The sequence below is a fragment of the Theropithecus gelada genome, chromosome 14 (genome assembly GCF_003255815.1).
Source record: "Theropithecus gelada isolate Dixy chromosome 14, Tgel_1.0, whole genome shotgun sequence".
NCBI classification, from domain to species: domain Eukaryota; kingdom Metazoa; phylum Chordata; class Mammalia; order Primates; family Cercopithecidae; genus Theropithecus; species Theropithecus gelada.
Genome location: NC_037682.1, coordinates 37,026,662 through 37,039,052, shown reverse-complemented (window position 1 = coordinate 37,039,052; position 12,391 = coordinate 37,026,662). Strand labels below are relative to the sequence as shown.

General features: G+C 34.4%; 1 protein-coding gene across 2 annotated transcripts in view; it reads left to right on the top strand.

The window, feature by feature from the left end:
• METTL15 (methyltransferase like 15) overlaps nt 1-6,833 on the top strand; it is a 223,070-nt gene extending 216,237 nt beyond the window's left edge. Inside the window, exon 7 of one of the 2 annotated variants that reach the window (XM_025357718.1) lies at nt 5,590-6,833. In XM_025357718.1, the coding sequence (XP_025213503.1) occupies nt 5,590-5,695 (106 nt within the window). In that variant the 3' untranslated portion in view covers nt 5,696-6,833. The remainder of the gene's footprint in view (nt 1-5,589) is intronic. The other variant, XM_025357717.1, reaches the window with a different exon arrangement.
• The last annotated feature ends 5,558 nt before the right edge of the window (nt 6,834-12,391 follow it).

Here is a 12,391-nt window from a genome sequence, read left to right as displayed (position 1 = left end):
CAGTCTCAACCTCACCAGACTCAGATGATCCTCCTGCCTCAGCCTCTGGAGTAGTTGGGACTACAGGCATGCACCACCATGCCTGGCTAAATTGTAGGTGTTTTTATTGTTTATTTTGTTTTTTTGGTTTTTTTGTTTTTGTTTTTGTTTTTGTTTTTGAGAGACAGGGTTTCACCATGTTGCCCAAGATTGGTCTTGAACTCCTGGTCTCAAGCCATCTGCCTGCGTTAGCCTCCCAAAGTGCTCCCAAATCCCTCCCTCCTAAAGGGATTACAAGCATGAGCCATCGTGCCCAGCATCATATGCTGTTTATGTTCTTTTGTTTCTTTTTAATTTCATTTTACACGATCTGCTTTGACAACCTTTCTTCCTAAAAATTAGAGACATGAGGTACCAGTATAAAGGAAAGATGGCCCTGGAAATTTAACCTATCTAAAATAAGGGAAGATGTGTGCCTTTGATCCCCCCAGAGAAGTACCGAAAAAGCTCCACAAAACACATTGCTCATTGCAGACCTCTTGTCATCTCTTGGTCCCTAAAGATGAGATTTAGCGAGGTTGACAAGACCACATCTAGAAATACCTTCCAGGAAATCCATCAGATATAATCCAGGTCAGAATTCCCCAAATAAGAGTAAGAAAGCCCCAGAAGGAAAGCTTCATAAATTAAGGTTCCCCTATTATCCTGAAGACCATCTATTCCCAAATATAGCTGAGAGTTGCTATGTCCATTCTGCATGACTTTATGACATTGGCAAGGCCAAATTAGATCTTATAAAGAAAAGCTTGTCTGATTGCAGTGGTTTTGTCAGCTGCAGATTCATATATACTAGGGGATATACTTAATGTGAACATGATTTATATAAACTTGAAATTGTGTAATATAAAATACTAATAAAATCTCACTTTGGGTGAATGCTTTGAAAATAGATTTCATCAAATGAAAGGAATTAGGAATGTCATAGTTTCACAGCTAGCTAACTAAATGAATTATAAATTATGTCCATCCTTCTGCCACAAGAAGGTGCTATTTTAGCTAGTAAGCCAAAATGTCTAACAAACTTTAATGTCAAATTAACCAATGCTGTTGTTTATGTTAGAACTACGTGGTGATTTCAGACATTTTTTGTTGTTTTTTTGGTTTTATTATGAAACATTCCATTTTCATTAATTTTAAAAAACATATTTGCTGACAATAGTATGCAAACATTTATTGAGCTTTCTGCCTTTCTATTATTTTATGAATTAAGAAATTCTGCATTAAAATGTCAAGAAAGTTAAGCAGTTATGTTGAACCATGCTTTTAATTTATGCAAAATGTTAGAGATAATGCTAAGAAATTAAAAAAGTATATATATAGCAAAAATATCCTACAGTACTTATTATGTGCTCTATGAATGTTTACTTCCTATTTTACATGAAAACATGTGTACATTAAAATGTATTTTATATTACATTTCTTCTTTGAGAAAAGTAGTTTAGAATTATGCAAAATTTGAATTATGCAAGGTCTTCAAGAATGCAGCTGGTACCAAGACGGAGATATAGACCAATGGTACAGAACAGAGTCCTCAGAAATAATACCACACATCTACAATGATCTGATCTTTGACAAACCTGACAAAAACAAGAAATGGGGAAAGGATTCCCTATTTAATAAATGGTGCTGGGAAAACTGGGTAGCCATATGTAGAAAGCTGAAACTGGATCCCTTCCTTACACCTTATACAAAAATTAATTCAAGATGGATTAGAGACTAAAATGTTAGACCTAAAACCATAAAAACCCTAGAGGAAAACCTAGGCAATACCATTCAGGACATAGGCATGGGCAAGGACTTCATGTCTAAAACACCAAAAGCAATGGCAACAAAAGCCACAGTTAACAAATGGGATCTAATTAAACTGAAGAGGTTCTGCGCAGCAAAAGAAACTACTGTCAGAGTGAACAGGCAACCTACAGAATGGGAGAAAAGTTTTGCAATCTGCTTATCTGACAGAGGGCTAATATCCAGAACCTACAAAGAACTCAAACAAATTTACAACAAAAAGACAACCCCATCAAAAAGTGGGTGAAGGATATGAACAGACATTTCTCAAAAGAAGACATTCATACAGCCAACAGACACATGAAAAAATGCTCATCATCACTGGCCATCAGAGAAATGCAAATCAAAACCACAATGAGATACCATCTCACACCAGTTAGAATGACGATCATTAAAAAGTCGGAAACAACAGGTGCTGGAGAGGATGTGGAGGAATACGAACACTTTTACACTGTTGGTGGGACTGTAAACTAGTTCAACCATTGTGGAAGACAGTGTGGCAATTCCTCAAGGATCTAGAACTAGAAATACCATTTGACCCAGCCATCCCATTACTGGGTATATACCCGAAGGATTATAAATCATGCTGCTATAAAGACACATGCACAGGTATGTTTATTGCGGCACTAATCCCAATAGCAAAGACTTGGAACCAACGCAAATGTCCATCAATGACAGACTGGATTAAGAAAATGTGGCACGTATACACCACGGAATACTATACAGCCATAAAAAAGGATGAGTTCTTGTCTTTTGTAGGGACATGGATGCTGCTGGCAACCGTCATTCTCAGCAAACTATCGCAAGAACAGAAAACCAAACACCGCATGTTCTCACTCATAGGTGGGAATTGAACAATGAGAACACTTGGACACAGGAAGGGGAACATCACACACCAGGGCCTGTCGTGGGGTGCGGAGATGGGGGAGGGATAGTATTAGGAGATATACCTAATGTAAATGATGAGTTAATGGGTGCAGTACACCAACGTGGCACATATATACATATGTAACAAACCTGCACATTGTGCACATATACCCTAGAACTTAAAGTATAATAAAAATAACAGTAAATAAATAAAAAAAGGAATGCAACCTTTCTGACACTTCCTCTGAGTCCAGGCTTCAAAATGTAAGTAGTTGCATGTTTGTTCAGATTCTTAGAATACTCTGAAACACATTTCCCAGTGACCCATACTCTATCAGGAAAATGGAGGAATTGAATAGCAAGTGGTAAGAAGCTGACCTTCCTCTTCAGTTTTGATGTTGACTTCATGTTCCTGAGAGACCTCGTTGTTGGAAGATAAATCCCCTAGTGTCTAACATTCTCTACACTTTTGGCAAAGTAATTCTTGTAGAGGAAAGGGAGAACCATCACACCAATTTGGTTTACTTTAAACCACCAGGTTCTCAGGTCTCGGATACATGCAAGATTTCTCTCCTTCTCTGATTTAGTTCCCATAGAAGATTAATCTGCTATGTCTGAACTTTACTACTAGGTGTTCAGATTACTGAAATGTGAACTAAGGTGCCAGCCTTGTATAATTAACTTTTCTTTAAGAAACATGCTAAGGAGATTAAAATGCCAAGATTGAAGTTATCTTCTGAGATGTTCATTAAGAACAAATTTGTACTAGAAACATTGCTTCTCTACGGGATAATACTCTTCAGGAATATGGTTCAAAATCAAGGAAAAATTTGTGTATAAATCTATTGAACATTATACTTTAATAACTTGTTTGTGTGCCAGTGGTTATAAGCTTAAGGAAAATTATATTTATGGGTTTATTTAGAAATTAGTAATTTTTGCTTATCTCAATTATTGAAGTAGATGGAACATATCTATTTTGATATGCATGTTTTAAAATATGATATAAATAATATACATGTATTCTGCAGTTTACTTCTTTTATATATTCTAGATATATGTCCCTTATTAGACTTATGATTTGCAAATATTTTCCCATTCTCTGACTTGTCTTTCATTTCTTGATGGTGTCATTTGAATGAGAAAAGTTTTTAATTTTGATGAAGTCCAATTTATCTATATTTTTCTTTTGTTGTTCACAATTTTGGTGTCATATGTAAGAATCTTTTGGCCGGGCGTGGTGGCTCAAGCCTGTAATCCCAGCACTTTGGGAGGCCGAGGCGGGTGGATCACGAGGTCAAGAGATCGAGACCATCCTGGCTAACATGGTGAAACCCCGTCTCTACTAAAAAAAAATACAAAAAACTAGCCGGGCGTGGTGGCGGGCGCCTGTAGTCTCAGCTACTTGGGAGGCTGAGGCGGGAGAATGGCGTGAACCCGGGAGGCGGAGCTTGCAGTGAGCCGAGATCACGCCACTGCACTCCAGCCTGGGAGACACAGCGAGACTCCGTCTCAAAAAAAAAAAAAAAAANTTCAAAGTCATGAAGATTTAGCCTTATGTTTTATTCTAAGATTTTTATACTTTGTATTTTTACAGTTAGGTCTTTGATCCATTTTGAGTTTGTTTTTGTGTGTGATGTAAGAGTCTAATTACATTCTTTTACGTGTGGCTATCCAATTTTTTCAGCATTGTTTGTTCAAAAGACTTTTCCCAATTGAATGGTCTTGGCACTCTTGTCAAACATTAGTTGACTGTATAGGTATGGGTTTATTTCTTGACTGTCAATTACGTTCTATTTTCCTCTATATCTACTGCTTTGCCAGTACCACACTGTCTTATCATTGCTTTGTAGTAAGCTTTCAAATTCATAAATGTAAGTCCTGCTACTTTATTCTTTTTTTTCCAAGATTATTTGGGCTGTTCTGGATGCCTTGTAATTTCATATGAATTTTAAAATCAGCTTGTTAATTTGTACAAAGAAGTCAGCTGGAATTCTGATAGAGATTACGTTGAATCTTAGATCAGTTTGGGTAGTATTGCCATCTTCCAATCTTTGAACATACAGTAGTTAAGTGTTCCGATCTTTGAACATTCAGTAGTTTTCCATTTATATAAGTCTTTAATTTATTTCAAAAATGTTTTACACCTATGGCCTTATCACTTCATTCTCATCTGTGTATCCAAATGATCACCTGCCCTCATTTTATTTCAGCTTAACGTATTTCCTTTCAATTTTTTGAATGCAGACCTGTTCACAGTGGATTGTCTCACTTTTTATTTCTTTTAAAATGTCTTCGAACCTTTATTTTTGAATAAATATCTTAGTAGACTTAGCCTTCATGGTAAACAGTTTTCTTCTCAACACTGTTTATGTTATTCCACTATCCTCTGGCCTCCAGTGTGCTCATAAAAATTTAGCTGTTAATAATATTTTTGTTCTTCTTTATGTAATGAATTTTCTTTTCTGTTGGCATGATTTTTTTTTGTTTTTATCTTTGGCTATAGTAGTTTTATGATGTGCCTATGTGCAGCCTTTTTTGGTTTATTATATTTGTGGTTCATTGAGCCATCTTTGAGTTAATGTTTTTCACCAAATTTGAGAAGGATTTTGTTATCATTTCTTTAAATATGTGTCCACCATTTCTCTTTCTGTGCTCCTTATTAAATTCCAATTATCCTTATGAGTTATGAAAGGTTTTTTTTGCCACATAGTTTTAAACCTTGGAAGAATGCTTGGGAATAATAGGGGAAAGTATGAATGAAATGCCACCACAATTTTCTAAGAAAACTTAGTTCACTAAATATGCACACAACTACGCAATTCATTAGATTTACAGTGAAAAATATTAATATTACCGGTCTTCTTTTCCTATCTTTACAAAATGTGTTCCCAGGTGCATTTCCTCCCTCTGCTATTTATGCACGGAAAGACTTACTACAGCGATCTACCCATATTGCCACCAAGACTTTCCAGGCTCTTCGCATATTTGTGAACAATGAGCTCAATGAACTCTACACAGGACTGAAGACAGCTCAGAAGTTTCTGAGACCTGGTGGTCGTCTTGTTGCCCTCTCCTTCCATTCACTAGAGGATCGCATCATCAAAAGATTTTTGCTTGGAATAAGCATGACAGAAAGATTTAACCTAAGTGTTAGACAGCAAGTGATGAAAACATCGCAGTTGGGTTCTGGTCACAAAAACACAGAAGAAGTCTCTATGAGAAGAACTCCTTTAATGTGGGAATTGATACACAAGAAGGTACTTAGTCCACAAGATCAGGATGTACAAGATAACCCCAGAGGGCGCTCAGCCAAGCTTAGAGCAGCTGTCAAATTATAAGTTACAATCATCTTATTCTTCAAATTTTTTCTCACAATTTCTCTAATCTTTACTCATGTTGTGTTCCTGAATGTCTTAATATAGGTTTAAGTGTGGGACAGTCTGAAAATTGATAGCATTTAGCATTTTTTTTCCCTCAAAAAGAAACTGTAGGAAATACATGACAGAGAAAGTTACACTCAGGGAGCAGCAGCACCTCAAGACTGGAAACGTGTTAATCTTTGCATCATATTGGATTCTTGAAATGCAATCCTTCCTCTGGCCAGGAACATTTTTAAAAAATAATAGTTGGGTTTATTTAAATATGTAAACTCAAGCTGCCAAAGAGAAAGATATTATAATCATATCTGCATGTCCTAAATTTTGAATTTAGATATTCCAATTTGCATCAGTCTTTCTCTGGCTCAAATAATGATGATTATGGAATGAATTTTAATGTCCTTACTTGTGAATAATTACTATAGCTTTCTCAAATGTACGCTTTTTACAAATTTTAAATTTTAAAATATTAGTTTAAATATGTGTTATATTGATAAAATTTCATCTTTCAAATTATAGTCTATTATTTTAAAGGGATTTTTCCGTATGATATGGGCCATTTTGTTTGTATATCTCAAGGTAAACATGTAAAATCCTTACAAAGAGTTGTTTCACAAAACTTGTATTTCATGTCAATTGTATTTATTTTAATAATAGCTCACAATGCCTTTTGTAAGTAATAAAGTCTCTTATTACAATCTTGTATTTTTTAGTTGAGCTAATCAAAATAATTCAGCCAAGTCTATTTGTAATAGAAAACTATCTATTTAATATAATAAAATCAATGCTCCCTTAATGTTGTTACAAAGATATTATAACTGTAATAAGGGTATAAGTTTATTTAAGGAAAGAGTACTTGGTAGAAGATTCTTTAACAAATTGATGAGATTGATTCATAATTCACATGTCAACTTTTTATAGTAATATGTACTTCTGATTTATTCAGTAATTCAGCAAGTACTGCACTTGTCATTAGAAAAGCAAAGGTAAGTACAATATACATGGCCCACAATACATGTCCTATAGAGTTTAGTAGAGGAAAATTATGTTAGTTATAACCACAAAAATCAATATAAAATGGACACAGTGGTAAATACTACAAACAGGTCGTATATGGTACTGTAAGAGCATCTAGTAAGGATTTCATCCATTGTCAGAAATGAGGTATGAGAACATGATACTTGAATTGTGACCTGAAAGATGAGTTGGAGATAATTAGTCAAAGGGCACATGGGGTATGGAAGGGGGCATGTTGATTAACCGTACATAGAAATAAATATTCTCTTAAATAGTTATCCTTGAAATAATATTTATACTATTAATTTGCTCAGTGCACTTTTTTCAAATACAGAAAAAAGATTCTCCACTATGGTTACAAATTTTTGGTTGGTGAATCCAAGTGAATGAAATAGCATAACTGCACGGGCAAAATAGATAAGAATTAAATACGTGAATTTTCCTCAGACTTATTTTATCTACCTCTGTAATATTTAACTTTAGTACCCAGGCTTGTTTACTACTTCTGCTTTACAGGCTTTATTTAAATCTGAACAATCCTACAGGGAAATCAGAATTCGAAAAAAAGTCTGGAGAACAATATGGTTGAAAGAGAAACAAGAGAATGCACCTAGGTTAATTCCCTGAATCCTACTTGAACAATAAATTTCTCTTTGCATATAATACGTGTTTGTGAATGAGACATATTCCCAAAAAATTCTTATCTCTGTATGTGATTGGAAAATAAAAGATCATATTTGTATGTTCAACAATCTTTCACCTATTTAAGTCATTTTTTTCATCCAGTATAGTATGGGAATTATTTTTTATGTTAAATAGAAACTGAAGGTACTGGGTTGAACAGTGTCATCCCCAAAATTCATCTACTTCCTGGAGCCTCAGAATGTGACCTTATTTGAAAATACTGTGATTGTGGTTGCAAGTAGCTAAGATGAGGTCATATTGGAGCAGGGCAAGCCCTTAATCCAACATGACTCGTGTCCCTTATAAGAGAAGATAGGTCGGGCATGGTGTCTCATGCCTGTAATCCCAGCACTTTGGGAGGCCAAGCCAGGCAAATCGCTTGAGGCTCAGGAGTTCAAGAGCAGCCAGGCCAACATGGCGAAAACCCATCTCTACTAAAAATATAATTAGCCAGGCGTGGTGGTGTGTGCCTGTAATCTCAGCTACCCAGGAGTCTGAGGCACAAGAATCACTGGAACCCGGGAGGTGGAGGTTGCAAGGTCACACCACTGCACTCCACTCTGAGCAACGGAACGAGACTCTGTCTCAAAAAAAAACAAAAACAAAAACAAAAAAAGAATGAAAGAGAAGATAGAGACACAGGGGAGAATGCCACATGATGCTGGAGGCAGAGATTGGAGTGATACATTGAGGGAACCCTCAGAAGATAGGAAAAAGGCGTGGAATAGATTCTCCCTCAAAGTTCCAGTAGTTGCCAACCCTACTAACATGGTTTTGCACTTCTAGCATCCAGAACAGTGAGAGAATATATTTCTGCTCTTTTAAGGTACCCAGTTTGTGGTAATTTGTTATAGCAATCCTAGGAAGCTAATACTCTGACAGAAAAAAATCTTGAATAATGTGCATGAAAAAAATCCTTCAATAAACACAAAATTGGTTTCAAAATGTTTTCTTGTAAAAATAAATTAACTTTTCTGTAATTAGACTGTGTTTTATAGTAATTCTTGCCTGCTTCTTAGTCTTTGTTGTAGGATGCATAATAAAATACATGAATGAGTTTTAAATGGTTAGCTTTGGAGAATGGTTTTAGGAAGTTCATAGAGTACACAGAAATAAAAGCTAACGTTGCTATGAATGCGCATTACTTTTCTAATAAAATAGTTCTGAATCTCTGTCTTGACTGCCTTCTATGAATCATTTTAACATAGTATCAATGTCATTGTGTAGTACATCAGTTGTTAACAGTTTTTAGTTCTTTACTTAAGAAATAAAATTTAATAACTACAATTTTTAGATAATATCCCTATTTTTATTTTATTTTTGAAATTGTTTATTAATTACTATGTTCTTTGAAGTTTGTAGAGGTGTTCTTGAAAGACACTAATTATATCTATATGTCTTTTCTATTTCATGTAGTATATGATATATTATTTGTGCTTAAATTCATTTGTAGTAAACTATTTGTTGTGCTACAAGCAGTAGTTTATAAGAGAATACAGTATGCCTAATTAGATTTTTGAAATGAACTAATATTTCTTAAAATTCACTTGCAAATATTTGAAAATCATATTTTCTTTTGTCTTTGCAGAGTATTACGTACCAGAGGTTTTTAAAATGTTTGTTTCTAATTTTTGTTTTTAAGAAGTAGAGATAATGAGTCTGTACTGCAGACTTTTAAAAAATAATTTTACTTTCATTTGAAATCTCTCATTCAAAAAGTATGGGACAGTTCTTAATGGGACTTAATAGCTAAAAAAGAGAAAAATATATGTATATACTCAAGCATATATTAGAAGCTAACTATTTAGGAAAAAAAAAAAAAATACCTTTCTAACCACTCTCCCTCATTTTATATACCATCCCTTCTCCTTCTCTGTTCACAATGGTATGTAAATTTGAGGTGACATTAATTATGTTTCAATTTATCTCTGGAAAAAGAAGTATTAGGTAATTTTGGCACATACCATGACAAACTAAGCCTTACATGTTAGAATCTTTTTAATAGATTAAAAACTAAATTAAAAATTGCTTCTGGTTAAAATTTTGTAAAATTTATTGTATTGCAATTATTTTTCTATTTAGTTTTCATAACTGCTTCAGTATTCTAATTGATATTTTTGTGTAGCAGCATTCTATAATAGAGAGGGATAAGCATTTAAACATAAAGAGAATTTTGTGAGGTGCTTGATAAATATAAATTTGAAACTCTGATCAACGATATATTTTTCTCATAACCACAATGTCATATGTTTGATGTAGATTGAAGCATGGTTTGTAAAAATCAACACTATTCTAAAGATGCTGGGTTGTATAAGAAACACAACTGTTTTTATATTATTTTCTCAAATTTTATCTGTTTATAGCTACTATCTCCAACTAATGTTTGGTAACACAGGATGATCTGCAGGAATGCTAAGAGAAAGTTTACATATAAATTATTTTTTTAAAGTGTAGTTACAGCATAAATTTTAAAAAACATTTAAAATGCAGAATTGCACAACATACAATGGTCATAGTTTATAAAGCTTTTCACTGACTTTTTGACCACCTCACTTCCTTCTCTTATAATCTGCCCAAATTATTAGGCAACAAAGTAAGGAAAATTTAGTATTTCAATATTCACAGCAGGAGATTGTCTCTTTGGTAATGTTACCTTAAATACTGAACAAGTTTTCTACCATTGGCAGTTGTCCTATCAAATATATCATTGCTCAAATGTTAGACTACAAAGCTGAAATCAAGCAAGAGGACATGCTCCATTTCTGATTCTTGAATAATTATTTCTGTTCATTAAACCCCATCTTTATGCTTTGACCAATAATACTTGTCTGCCTTGCACAGGTAAAGATTTGTATTATTAAGCCATCAAATGATATGATTCCTCATAATTTCACAAGGAAAACTATTATTATTCAAGTCTTATAGGTGCAAAGTTGAGGAGAAGAGTGTGTAGTATTGTGAATAACACTATTGACTGGGGACTCAGAAAACACAGGGTTTGAATTCGGGTCTGCATGTAATAGCTGAATGTATGAACTTGGACATCCTATTTAATCTCTTGAATTCTCATTTGTTTCATTTTAAGATGTGGATATTATTGGTACTTTCTCATGTTTCTGTGAATCAAATAGAAGATAAATTTTTATCAACTGAAACTTGTAAGAATGAAATGAGATAATGCACTGCTGTATTTTGGAGATAGTTTATTTGACCCCTCCAAATCTCATGTTGAAATTTAACCTCCAGTGTTAGATATGGGACCTAATAAAAGATGTCTGGGTCATGGGAAAGAGTCCTTCATGAATGGCTCAATGCCGTCCTCATAGTAACAACTGTTTTCGCTATATCAGTTCCCAGAGAGCTGGTTGTTAAAAAGAACCTGGTTCCTCCCTCTTCTCTCTCGCTTCCTCTCTTGCCTTGTGATTACACACCAGCTCCCCTTTGCCTTTGGCCATAAGAGGATCCACCCTGAAGCCCTCACCAGGAGCTGATGGTGCCATGCTTCTCGTATGACCTAGAAAACCATGAGCGATATAAATCTCTTTTCTTTGTAAATTACTCAGCCTTAGGTATTCTTTGTAGAAATAAAAATGGACTGAGACATGCATGTAAAGCAGTTAGCACAATTCTGGGCATATAGTAAATACTCAGTGAGTACATAGTGCTATTCTTTTGCTGAAAAAGATTTACCAAAATGTAACTTACATTTCTGAACATTATGGTTAAGGATGTCTTCTTTTTTCCTTGGTAGTTTTAAGTGCAGCCTCCGCATCACTAGCAGCAATTGATAGGGTTATAGTCTGTTTTATTATTTGGGAATTTCACTCCTATTTATTATTTATTAAACACTCCCAGTATTCGCTACACCTTGACAGGGTATATAAAACACAGTCATTGCTCTTGTGGAGTTTCCATTTATAAGAAAAAAATGGGATAGAAGGAACCAACTGCTGAAGTTATTTGGCATTCATTTAGGTAAGAGAAAATATTTGTCCTCCTACATCTTCATATCAGTAAGTGGCCAACCTACAGAGTCTTTATAGTAAGATTCTCCAAAATACATATTGAGGGGGAAAAGGAAATTAGTGATTTGTGAGATATTAGATGGAAGATTGTTGCAGGACTATGAAAAAGTTTTCTAGTTCTGTACTCTAAAGCCAGTGAGAAGAGGCCAATAAAAAGGACCAATAAAAGTGTGTGTTGCAGGTCTTAAAGGGAAAATAACTGTGAAAGGTAGGTGGACTACACTCATGCACCACTTAACATTTTAGTCAACGATGGACTATGTATACAATGGTGGCCCCATGAAATTATAATGGAGCTGAAAAATTCCTATCACCTTGTGACATCTTAACCATTATAATGTCACAGGGCAATGTAATAGTCACATATTTATGATGATGCTGCTGTTAACCTGCATTGCCAGTCAGTACAATACATAATACTTGGTGATAAATGACTATGTTTCTTTTTTATGTATTTACTATATTTTATCATATTTTAGAGTGTACTCCTTTACATATATTTTTTTTTTTTTTTAGGTTACTGTTAACCTCAGGCAGGTCCTTCAGAAGGTATTGCAGAAGAAGGCATTGTTACCTTAGGAGATAACAGTT